Raw genomic sequence first — 13590 nt, 5'->3', positions numbered from 1 at the left:
TGTTATGAGTTGCAGGGATTGTGTATTGTATTGTAATATTTCTCATGTGCCTTCTGAACTTTGTATTTACAGCAAGTGAAAATAACTCACTCATATTTTGTACAGTGAGGACTGTAGTTTGTTACACAATAAGGCCATGAAACCCCGGGACATAATTAGTCGTCATTAGCGATAAACAGGTCAACTGTGAGATCATCCTGATGTTTCTGATGTTCATGCATTTAGAACTCGTGGATGATGATAAGTTCAGAAACAAGCACATGCCCTTCAATAAGTGATCCGTAACCAATAACTTGTGTTGCTGTGTATGTGCTCTATTATTACCATGTTTTTATGTCTATTTGTTTCTTTGTTAGTCAGCAGAATTACACAAAAACTACTGAAAGATTTTAAAGGAGGGATGGGACATGGCCAAACGAAGAACACATTCAATTATGGGGCAGATCTGAATAAATGGGCAGATCCAGGAATTTTGGTTTCACTTTCTCCGCAGCATTTCCCAAATAATCATATTAATCTATGGAGGTGCATGTGCATGCACACATAGGCCACCCTCACAGGCAACAGATTACCACAGTCTAGATAATTAATTTGAAACGGTGCTTTGACATGGCAACATAGGGCATTAGCCTTGGTGGAGGGAATAGCTCTCAGAGTGCCCTTCTACTTAAATATGAGTCACTCAAACATGGCATAAAGAACGGTCTGATAATGAAGAGGACACAGCTCATACTGGCTGTGCACTGAATCTATAAGTCAACAAATATCATTCATTTTAATGAATTTCATCTTAATTGTACAATTCTTGTTCAAATTAAAACCCCACAAAAGTGAATCCATCATCAAACTAAAAACCTACTCAACTGGTTGTCTGATGAGGCTGTAGAGGGGACTATTCACATCATTTATATCCAACACTGAAATGTCTGTATTGTCTTTTATGTTAATTTTTTTATAAGCCTGGTAACTAATTGCTCAATATTATGTTACTTTGCTGAATATGCTCATGGCAATGCTTCTTCTTAAATAACTATTTCTGCATCTACCTTTTTATTCTGGCACAAAAGGCTTAAACAAGTGGTGTAGGCTGAAACAGGAGCTGTTCTGGATATTTTTTTGTCATTTATTTGTCATGTTCTTTCTCTGCAGAGAGCGTTCATGTGTTTTGTTGTTGGTTTTACACTAAATGTTCCATTCAATTGAAAATGATTTGTTTTTTCAGAATTGTCTCCAAGCTCATTCATAAAAATAATAATTTATAATTTATATAGTGACTCACAATCATTATTATCAGTACCTTACACACCTGGATTCATTTTATTCCAAATATGTCTTAAAATCAATATCAAAATAGAGTTTTTTCCCCGTGTTTTTAATGGTGCATGAGATGAGGAGTCAGGTGCTGTGGCCACGTGAGCTTCCCTTGCTGTTGTGTTAGCATCATCCTGCTGTTATCATCCTGCTGAAAAACACAACATGCATGTGCTGGTTTCAGTCACTCCTGTGTATGCCACCTATGATTTATGATTCTGTCCACGTTCCTGACCATGCGAAGGCAGCCATAGTTGAAACTGTGTAGCTCAAGTACTTGTGCACAGGATGAATTATTATATATATCATGGTTCTCTTTGATGGAGAAAACAAAAGGAAACAGTGTTTGGTGTCAACCTGAGATGAAAACAACAATGTTAAAGTTACAGCAGCATCTGATGCATTGCAGCCATTGAAACTTGAAGTTGGTGCCTATTAAAAACTACTTCAGGTTTGGCCCACTGGTCCCCTCGCACAGCATGTGATGAAAGGATTGACACTAACACCACCTGCGGGTCTCTAGTGGCTTTTGCGACACATTAAAACGTGTGAGATAATGAGCGTCTGTAGCACAAATCTGTATCTTTGCTTGGCTATTTTTATCTTAATGAGACATCTAAAGCTGAAAGACTTGTTTACTTTTGTACATCGCTAACAATGTCTTCATCATTAGTGAACTCCAGTCATGAGTGGCGTTTTGTTTTGATCATTTTTGTATTTACAGGTCGTGGAATAAAAAAGTGTATGGCACTTTCACAAGTGTTTGATTCGGCATTTCGTTCCCTTTTTGCTGCAGAGCCAGACTGAATCACACAGACAGCTATAAACCTCAGCAGGACGTGGCAGCACCATTCACATAACAAGAATCAGACAGATAAAGATAATTGCAGACCACACACACATTGAATATTGAGTAGTAGCTGCTATAGTGCAGATACTTAATGCACAATGAAAGCTAGCTCACATTCACTATTGTAAGTAAACACAAATAAGTGTACATATGAATATTAGAAGATATATACTGTAGGTAGTGTATATGCCTATTTAAATGCATTTAGTGTGTCAGGTTTTATTTTTGCTTATTTTTCCCCAAGTGAGAACAAAGTTTTGACATTAAATATATGTATAACTTCAAATAAGCTACTGAATATTGCATTTTACTACAAATGCTGATGAAGGTATGATAATTGTCATGCTGTGGAATATTTATAGTGAAGTGTTCCTTTTAGTCTTAGCTATAATGTGTCCAAAGAACATTTCCCATAATGCTTAATCTTAACTAACATTTTTGCATTTCTCGGATCGGACAAAGTCAGTGATAATGTAATCATCATTGTGCCATTTCTGCTCTAACCTTGGCTCTTTCTCTTATGACCAAGCTGCTCTTGATCCTCCACACTGTGAAACTCCAATGCCTCTAAGTGTGTGCTTTTGTGACAGAAGGGCTGGAATCATCATTAGTAGGCGTCAGTAGTTATGAGTTGTGAATAGCTGATGGCCCTGAGTGGAAGTGTTCGTAGAAGGAAAGCATGAATGCGAGAGCATCTCTGAGGGTGAATTAGCTGTGACCTTGCGAAGTGATGGAAAACAGCTGTATATGTGTGTGTGTGGCTTAAATGTGATGCAAAGCGACTGACAGGTGTTGTATTTGAGTTTAAAATGTATTCCATTTTGCAGATGTCATCAATACGTCCCAACAAATCTGAAGTTGTGCTAATGTTAATTTGAAGTGAGGAGCTCCAGCTGAATCTCATGGCCTGCTATGAGGTGCATGTATGAAAATGAGACAGGATCAGAAACAAATGAGATGAAACTCCAGAATGTCACTGTGCTTTGAAAGATCTCCCATGCGCAAAATGTTTTTGCTCAACGGCATCAACATTGAACTTCAGCACCTTGAATGAGTGGCTCAGAATTAATTTTTCCCAGCACACAATTTGCAGCTGTCCTTCGTTTTTTGTACATCCAGTCCTTTGCAGTTATTTCAACAGCCAAGGACACAATTCATGCTCTGCCAGTATTCTACTCTAGGAAGACTAACATGTGGGGAGCAAGGAGAGGCATTTGCAGACTCTGATTGAATGTTAATTTCCCACAAAGATTGTGACAATATAGCATGACAGTACTACTGACAAGAAATGTTTTTATATAGTCTGTTATTCAATCGTGTGTTTTTATTTTATTTTGCCATCAGTGATGGTTTATACACTAATGAAGAGGCAGACAACATGTTCACCCATGCCTTTCCCTAATCTCCTGGGATTGTCCCAGCAGGTGGGGGCCCCAGCAATACACAGATTCAGCCAATGTGCAAACCCTGCAAAAGGCAGTCATAATATAGAGGAAAAACCCTGCAGCTTATGTGCGAGCGAGGGAAGCTGGCAGGTTGTGTGCCAAAAAATACAGGAGGAGGCCTGCTGGGAGCATGGCGCTTCAGCCGCACCAAAATTATGTCATCCAGTGATCTGATCCTCTGATGACATGCACTGGCAGCAAGGATGTGATGTTCGCAACAACCCCATAATCTGGTGGCATGTGTCCCCCTCACATGTTTTTGAATGTGGAGCAAATTGGATTGGAGATTGCGGAGGAGGCTCTGATCAGAGGATGATGCTGCACTGCAGTCAGTGAAATCCAACATATTTGTACATTTCCATTGAAAAACGACATGTTACGTCCCACTGCACTCTGTTGGACCTGCAGCCCAGAGACATGCTTTTTGCTTAATATGCAAGCACAGGTTCATGCCAATCTTTCTTCATTTGAGCAAAGCCATGCCAAAAGGGAGGAGGGGTGGGGGTGGGGGAGGGGTCCCTGGGAGCCAGTAATCTCTGCCGTCACGTAGAGAAGCAGCAGATTTCAACCCTTTCTGTCCGGCTGCCAAACACTCTTGTCTTGATGGCTCTTCATGTCCCTAAACACCCCCTGCCTCCATCGACCCCATCCTCCTAAAAGATAAACAACACAGACGAGGGTCCCCTACCCTCCTTCTTTCATTGCATTAAATCAAAATGTCATTTGGCTTTTTAAGTGCATGTATGACACACAGCAAAGAGAATCATATACGAACTTCCTTTAATATTAAACAGGCTGAAATGTATTAATTTATTAACTTGACATTTATTAAATCAGTTGGGGATAGATAGAGAATAAGGAACGTTGGAATCTAAATTTAATTAACAATTAATGATTGTTTAAAAGCAAATGATGATTAATTATGTCTCCTGCCAACATGATAAAAGTTGCAAAAATATAGACTATACTAAATACTTTTATACTAGCAGTCACTCTTCCCCTCATATGGAAGCATATTGCTGTCACGGCGATGACAATGTTACACATGTCGTTTGCTTATGAATAACTAGAAAAGTAATGCATATATATCTTTAGTTGTCTTGTGTGACTCAGTTGTCATTGTTCCGTATCACGTTACATCCTGAAATGTTCACCTTATAACATGATAACATTTCCTGTTATCATATCGTCAGGTCTGGTGGAGGTAAACTCCCTAATACATGCACTACTGTGGCTGGCTCAAAACATGACTCAAAGGGGGGATGTCCCAGGGTTGAATTCTTTAAGAAAACACTGTGTACCCAATGAGTGTCCCTTACTCATAGAGCAAGAACACAGAAGTGTGTTTTCACATAATGACAGTCGCGTTAGTCCATTATAGTTTCTGAAAATGCAGCTGATTGAGGTAAGACAGATCTTCTCCTCTGGTGTCCAGTGTATTTAGCGGATCTACCCATGAGCATTCAACCCACGTGGACGAAATATTCCTGTCTCTGTCTATGTCTACACTACATTCTCTCAAATCCATATCCAATCCTTAATAAATATACAATACTTTTAAACATTATTCAGTTGATCTGTGATAATCTACCAAACTTCCAAATTTTAGAGCAACACAGTTGCCAGATGTATTTTATAGTCATGAGTTTTAACCTGATCACATATGTTCAAGTTGCCAAAAGTTGTACTGCAGCAATAATCTCAATTATTTATTTTACGTACTTATCTAGCGGTAGGACTTTATCCAAGAGTCTATCTGACATGATGCTAATGGCCCTGAAGTCGTTGGTTAATTTGATTCAGTGTGACATAAAAACCTTTTAACAGCTCAACTACAGCTACACCAGTAGGTGGATTGGCAGGACGGCCTGTAGCGCATACCTGTGGGCCAGCTCTGAAATTTCCATGGACATGCACGTCCTACCCAGAACTACGCACTGAAATGGTAAGTATACTGGCCACTGAAAGCTCCTTTAAATTCAGCACTGTTTAGGTCAGTTCATCTCACAGGTATCAAGCCCTACAAGAAAGTGACTGATGCATATGAAAATGTTTTGTTCAAACTCTTTCAACATTTACACATAAGGTAAAGACATTGTAACATGAAAAAGGAAAGGAGGATTTAAATGTTAGGAACATGTTTTTACAGCGGCAGAATGTACACCATCAAAGAACTAGCGAATTCCAATAATTAATGTATCAGTAACAACGGCATAGGGCCAACTTTGGGGAGATGGATGAGCTCCTGAAAATGGGACATTGAGATATTTTGAACAGCTTGATGAATGAAAATGTGAAGTAAAATATATATTCATTGTAGCTTTATCCGGCTGTTTTATTTTGAAGGTACTGTTGGATAAGTTTTAGTTAATTTAACTGACCTAAACAAAAGTCTATGGATTTAGAGTTCAAACCACTGACACTCTATTCTTATATCTTTTTCATCTCCTTTAGGTGAACTCATTATTAGTTATACAATTATTAAATCATATGTTAAAATTATAATGTTCAAAAATAATCAGGACAAACTGGCATGATTGGGCATGGCGTCATTTAAAAGTCTTTAAGTATGTAGGCTCTCAGCAGGACATAGAGCTCTATGGCTTCATCTGATGTGGTGGGTGGGATTAAGAAGTTCTCTTCCATTATAAAGCAACAAAAGCTGAATACATCACAAGGACAAGGCCGTCTCTGCCGGCCTTCTTCACACGCCTCCACTGCTTCCTGAGAGACGTCTTTCAGGAGATCTTGTCCTCCAAATAGATAAGGGGTTGGTGTAGATGACAATTGGATGTCCACTTGGAGCTACAACATTTCTGCTGTTGCTGATTACAAAAGTGTTCTACAAATGTGCAAATTGCTGCAGCTCTGTCTGTAGAAGAAAAATACCAGTAAGAACAAATATTAATTTATCGCCTCTTGTTTTGAGTCAATATGTAGACATACTGCTTCATGGACAAAAGGAGTGTGCAGGGGAGCAATCGCCTTATTTCAGGCCTCAGGCAATGTGTTTGAATCCAGACTAAATATATTGCTGTGTCCAGAAACATGCGGTCAGTAATTTCAATGAAGATTCCCACAGCTTAGCAAAATTATTTGCTGACAAGATTACTGTAATTATGTTGACTGTGTGTGTGCTGCGTGAGGATGCCTGTTTGAATCAGCTTCTTCCCACATTGACAGTCATGTGGGAGTTACTGAAGTTTTTGAATAAACCACAAACACAAAATGTGTCAGATTATTACATAATGTGGGTGTAGGGAAAATGTATTACATTTTTAAGATTTATGACATAATATGTTGTTATTACATAATGTGGTGTTACAAGGCAGAAAGGTGGAACAATTGAGAGAAACAATCAAAGTAGAGGAGGGCACGGAGGAGAGATATATACAAGAGAGTCAGAGGATATAAGAGACTAGAAGAAAAAGGTGGAAGAGAGGGAGCTGAAAAGAAGAAAGAAGAAAAGAATAGAAAGATGGAGGAAGAGATATGGGGAAACAGTACAAAACGGTGTGATAGAGGTAGGGAGCAGGGACACAAGAAAAAGGTGGTAAGGACAAAGAGGAAGGATGAAAGATGCAAGCAAGGGCAAACTGGGACAATAATTCAGGCCAGAAGTTTGACTACATTCCCGTTCACCCTTTTCACACAAAGCATCAGACCTCTACTTTTGGAGAATAACCCTGTTTGTTGATGGAATGGTTACCAGTCTAGTAAACAAGTGGGCGCCGCAGTAACTAACCACCCTCTGCCATCTTTTCAATGACGTCACCTTTGTCAAATGCCATAAGAAATCTCCCTCTCTGTTGCCACAACCAGAACTGATAATGTGATATTACAATATATTACACAGGTTTTTACTTTGAAATTGTAAGTCAGATTATCCTGATATTGTCAGAGTGAGACTCTGTGGTGAACTGTCACTGTGAAGGGAAATTATGTGGAAACAGGTAGTTTCTCAGCGACAGTCTGTTATTTTGTTGCTTGAATTGAAGTTTTTCTTTATTATAACGTTTATTCACACAGTAGTAATGAGACATCATAAACCGTTTTACATGCAGACGTTCATTTTTATCAATAATTTTCTTTATTGTTTCACATTATTTCATTCAGTTCATTTAATTTAGTTTATTTTAATTCATTCATTTGTTACTTGAAGTTATTCATGCGTTCACAGGATGAACAAATGTGAACATGTGTTCTGAAGTGAAGGCTGGTTTGGCTGCAGTCCTGTACTGCTGCACAGTGTCAGTGTAACTTGCTGTGTCGCTTTGTTTTACTGTGTTAAGCTGCATCTCAGACAAGAGCTTTTCTCTTTTTAATTCTCTCCCTCTCTGCTCCACCTTTCCTTTTCTTCTGACCACGACCTTCCATTTAATACTATCAGAAGCATGTGCACAGCTGCTACAGCAGAGCTGTGATATCTTTGGCTGCTACGTGCGTCGCGGACAGACGCCACCTCCGACATGATTACGTCGGTTGCCAGATACATGGATTTGAAATGTCCATCACAGACAACAAAGTTTACCCTGAGACTCCAGAATGATTGGACTCAAACACTTCACCAACCCCCCCCCCCCCATCGGCATAGTGGTGGGTAGATGTGCATTTTCATTTTTCATAGAACTATCCCTTTTTAAAGCCCAAGGTAACATCACTGCATTTTAATTGACTTTGAGGTAAGCTTCATCAGTTATCTCCCATATCAAACAAATTGTACAAAAAGAAGTCGTATGTCACCTCTAGTGTAAGTTTTGAAGGGAGTGTAACCACTTTTCTGAGGACGGTACTTCTGGAGAGCTGTGGGCAGTCACTAAGGCAAAGCAAAGTTCTGCAGGTTTATATTCTCTCAGGAGTAATTCTTTAAACGTTCTGTTCCCGTCCATCCACACCAGTAATCAATATTCAGGTATTCCATGTATGAAGAGAAGGAGACAACAAAAGAGAACTATAGAAGTCTCATCTCGTGCAAACAGCCAATCACAGAGTGATATCTGATGCTGTATTTGACAGTTTAAACAGACTACATGCTTCAGTCCCTCCAAATCATAGGATTGCTCCCTAGCTGCAGTTTTCTGTCTTCTTCATATTCTATCTATACATGTGGGACTGTAAGGTTTGACAGAGCTAATGTTTGTGTCACAAAACTCAAAGTAATGTTAGACATTACTTTTGCTTATGAATAACTAGAATATATATATATATATATACAGTATATGGCAGTATATTGAATGCTGGGTTCTTCGTCCTCAGTCATCTTCAGTGGTCTTGTGTGACTCAGTTGTCAGTGTCAATGTGACAAAGACAGATTTAGCTCAGAAGTGTTGACTGACCATGTCAGTGAGCTTTACAAGAGGTGCCATTGTTGTGAAATATGTCATCTCTTTCTATATTAATATTTCCTCATGTGAAGTCTCTACAGGTCCCAGTCCAACTTCATGACGTGTGTTGCACATTTCTGTTGCTAAACCCGATGAAAGAAAAACCTGTAAACGGTTACTCTTGGTTACTTTTAGTCTGCCATCTATTAAACACCTGGTAAAAATCATACACTGTAACGTAAAAGCTTATTTTTATTATTCCATTTATGAATCAGCCGGATTGATTTAATATAAAACAGAACATTTGTGAAACTCTCACCTTGCAGAATATTTCCATACCTGCAAATATTCATTCTTTCCTTATAATAACTTACTCACTAGTTAGTTACTAAACACTACTTATGAATGACAAGAAAGCATCAAGCATTCATTCAGCCACACAGAAGGTAGGTAGGACATGTGTCAAGTTGAATTGACTTTATATTGGTGGATATGTGCCTTAGTTTATCAGTAACTATGATGTCATTTCCGACCCAGGTGCTTCTTCTTAATTAATGCAGGGTGTTGGAGTTAGTTTTTTTTAATGCAATTGAGCACAATCAGAAATCACCGGGTGTACTGAGTCAGTATATTTATCATCAGGAATGCCTCAGAGACTGACATACACTAATTTCAGCTGTCATTGTGAACACTGTGAACAGTTGTGATGATATCTTCAAAGCTGTGGCCTTGGAGTCTGAAAAGATGAGGCGGAGAAAAAAAGGATGCAGAATACAGAGGATGATGTGTTTGCGCTGCTTGTGACCAGATTTAGCATAAGTGAATGTAAAATGAGCTGGGTTTTTGATATGACAATTTGAATCGATGGCAAAGAGCACTGTCAGAGAAAGGAAAGGAGTATTGTCATGTTGAAGTTTACCTTGGTCTTTTTTTTTTTTTGCAAGGATGGTGTGAGTGAGTCACAGAGTTTCTGAACGGCGGGCTGGGTTTATAAACCTCAGCCAAACATGAGTTTGGAGGCCACTTGTCTCTTCTGTCTGTCACGTCTGCACATGCAGCGGCGTCCATCAGCCTCAGCATCCTTACTTCTCTTCCTGGCGGGTACAGGAGCGCAGAGAAAGCTCTTCATCATGAGGTCCTACGTCCTACTGCTCCTCACCCTGTTGTTGGTGTCCCATGGATCCTCAGCCGTCATCACAGGGGTAAGTGGAAGCAAACAGGTAGATTCCTCACAGGGCAGAGGGAAGCTCTCGGCATGATGGAAATGTGCAGAACAAGTGTATTTGCTTTTCAAACTACTATTTTTAAAAGAAGATATTAATTGGTGTGCAGTGTTTAATAATTGTGTTAATGTATAGTATGAACAATTAATTAATTCAAGAATTAGGCTGTTTTTAACAAGAATTGAAATTTTACAGAATATAAAGTGGTATATTATCATGTCTAATTTGTGCTTAACATATATCTAAATCTTAAGATATCTATTAACAACTGGGAAATTATTCACAAATATCTTTTTTGTGTAAAAAAACATTTGACAGTAAAAAAGTCTTTTAAAAAAGAAGTGAAATAAAAGTGATTTTAGAAAAAGGCACTGGGTTTTTAGGTTTTTACGGTTTTAGGATTTTAAAAGCATGATGGACGACTACAATGTAAAGTGCAGTGTCTACACTGACTGAAGACTGCAGTATATCTGCAATCTATTTGTAACGACCGATATCTGAAGTTGCAAGGTTACCATTTGAATGATCACCCTTTTTCAAATCAGGATTTATGAGCGCACATCATGGCAATAACCTGCAAATAAAACACCATCCCTGTCACAACGCTGTGCTGCTGCATTGCTGATGTGAATAGAGAGAGGAGCACACAGCCATAAAACACAGGGGGATCTTCATCCTCATCTGTCACATGAAATGTCGTGTTCCTCTTCATCGTGCTCCATTCATCTCATTCAAAGTGAGAGCTGTCACTCACAGTCTCATCCCAACGTTCGGAACTGTAAACCACCACCACTCCTGATGTGTTTTGTGGAGGTATGATATGACAAATGGTGTGATAACATTAAACCACTCACACACAGCATCAAATACAACTCTCACTAGCTTACTACCCTTTATCCGTGCAAATAATGCTAATCACATCGTGTGATTTATTATATTACATAACATTGTAAACATATGTGCCTTATGTAATTGCATTCATAATTATTCTACTGCTTTACAGTAATTTCTTATTAGACATAGAGTCAGGATCACCACTGACAACCATGTTTTATTTCTAAAGACTTTTAAGTCTAAAAATGGAAATGGTCCCATAATTTGAAATTAACATTACAGGGAAATACATTCAAAATGAAAAACATGAATAAAATAAATCCTAAAGTTACTTTTTGCATGAGGATTTAAATGTTACTAGATGACTGTATGAGTCATTAATATGCATACATTAATACTGTGACAGCATCAAACCGTGTGTGTGTGTGTGTGTGTGTGTGTGTGTGTGTGTGTGTGTGTGTGTGTGTGTGTGTGTGTGTGTGTGTGTGTGTGCGCAGGCCTGTGAGAAGGACTCTCAGTGTGGAGGAGGGATGTGTTGTGCTGTGAGTTTATGGATCAGCAGCCTGCGTATGTGCACGCCCATGGGAAATGAGGGACACGACTGTCACCCCATGAGCCACAAGGTGAGATCTCTCCGCAGTCCGACCTCTCTGTTCTCCACTCTCATCCGCGAAGTATCACACCATCCATCTGATATGGTGGCGATGATGCAGGTTGTGTGGTAAGTGCAACTGAGCCGTGACATGTTCTCCGTTAGAGCGATGGAGAGGGTTTTGTAAATTGAACTGTCTTCTTGTCCACACTTATAATCTGAGGTAGTGAATTCTGTGGTTTTACTTTTGTCTGATCACTTTCCTATCCCCTAGACCCCCCCCTCCTTCAAACTGACACAGGAGGACGTATAAAAGTAAATGTCAAAAGCAGCAGTTAATAAGGAGTTTGATGTCATTTGCACCATCACTTTTCACTGCATCTATTATACCTGATGTGCTTGAAGCATGTCTCATATCAGTGGTGTTTCCTTTTCTACCTCCAGGTTCCTTTCTTTGGCAAAAGACTCCACCACACCTGCCCCTGTCTGCCCAACCTGTCGTGTATCACCTTAGAGGACGGCAGATCCAAATGTCTCTCACCGTACCAGTATCCAGACTACTACCTCTGAGGACCTGAGCTACACTAGCTACTGTTCGTGACCTGCACTGGAACTATTTCATCTGCCTTTGAAAAGCCTCTTTCCACTTTTTAATTTAGTTGGAATAAAGAAATATATTTAATAAGGCATGAGAATTTTTCATTCAAGTCCAGTTACACGATATATTTAAATCAGTTGCTGATTGATCAACTCTTGAATTTTAGAGACAATTTACATTTGACCACGATTCCAGCTGCATCATATACTGCATTTTCAACCTAAGTATGTGTAACACAATCGTTTTACACTTAACCACTTTGAATGTTGATTGGATTGACTTTTTTGGATTTGGTTTAACTGTTCAGTCTTTCATGTCGTTATATTCACATACGTTTCTCAGATATTTTGCCTTTTTTTTTATAAAACAGAGACCTTACAGGGGATAATGAATCAAAGCACAAAAAACTGTCTTGGTGTTCAGGACTTGATCTAGTTTTCAGACAGATGACTTGAAAAGACTGCCAACCTGCTTGTTACACTTTACTTATAAAACGTTTTTTTCCATTTGCACACAAATGGAAACCTGTCAACCAGACTAGCATGGGCCAACACACAATTAAAGGGGGCAAGGCCAAAAATACTAAAATGTGGATTTAAGGATTATATCGCAGATGATCATAGTGCTCAGTGGTATGCAAGTTCTTCAACTCACGAATCAGTGACTTGACCACAGCAACATCTACAAAACCCACAAAGACATGTTTGCAAATGTCTCTTTAATTACTGGCTGTTCAAATGTCAGCTAGAAGCTAATGTGTTTAAATTATGCAATGCCAATCAACTTACACAATTACCATCTGACATTTACTGTGACATTCCCTTAAAATATCAGTTTTATATAGCGCCAAATTGTAACATAAGTTATCTTGGGTTGCTTTTCATATAAAGCCAACTCCTGGGAGCTGTCTGACTACAGCAGATAATGAATAGGTTTCCATGCAGAGCTGCCATTTGAGATTCACCATCTCAAACTACTATTAGTGTGTAAGCAACTGTTTGCTAATCAAGAAAGCTGCTCAAAGAAAGAGAGAGCTGAGTGAAATGTACAGCAGCTGATTACAGTGGCGGATCTAAGATGTCTCAGGGGCCATAAAGGGGCCACCATTTATGGTTTGGTGCACATTTAAATCATTCCTTGTTCACTGTTATATATATATATATATATATATTACATATAGCTTTGAGCAAAAACAAAATTGAATATATTTTGAGAATTGTTCTTTGTTCGAGCACATTGTGTTGTTCAAGACCGCTTAGAAACAATTTTAAAAATCTTCCGACAGGACAGGGGCACTTCAGGGACCAATCACATTTCAGTTGGGGCCAGTAACCCCTGGTCCCACCCTTGTGTCTGCCCCTGGGTACTGGGACGAATATATCAAAATGAACACGGTTAACTAACTAAGATAGA

The 13590-nt window shown here is 39.0% G+C and overlaps 1 protein-coding gene across 1 annotated transcript; it reads left to right on the top strand.

Annotated features, from left to right (window-relative positions):
* Positions 1 to 4923: 4923 nt before the first annotated feature.
* prok2 (prokineticin 2) lies at positions 4924 to 12264 on the top strand. The gene is made up of 5 exons (XM_020086578.2): positions 4924 to 5011; positions 5434 to 5551; positions 9875 to 10132; positions 11485 to 11610; positions 12024 to 12264. Exons 3-5 carry the CDS (start codon positions 9938 to 9940, stop codon positions 12147 to 12149), a joined length of 447 nt encoding a protein of 148 aa, XP_019942137.1. The 5' UTR covers positions 4924 to 5011; positions 5434 to 5551; positions 9875 to 9937; the 3' UTR covers positions 12150 to 12264.
* Positions 12265 to 13590: the final 1326 nt, after the last annotated feature.

The sequence above is a fragment of the Paralichthys olivaceus genome, chromosome 2 (genome assembly GCF_024713975.1).
Source record: "Paralichthys olivaceus isolate ysfri-2021 chromosome 2, ASM2471397v2, whole genome shotgun sequence".
NCBI classification, from domain to species: Eukaryota; Metazoa; Chordata; class Actinopteri; order Pleuronectiformes; family Paralichthyidae; genus Paralichthys; species Paralichthys olivaceus.
This window is presented reverse-complemented; position numbering and strand designations above follow the sequence as displayed.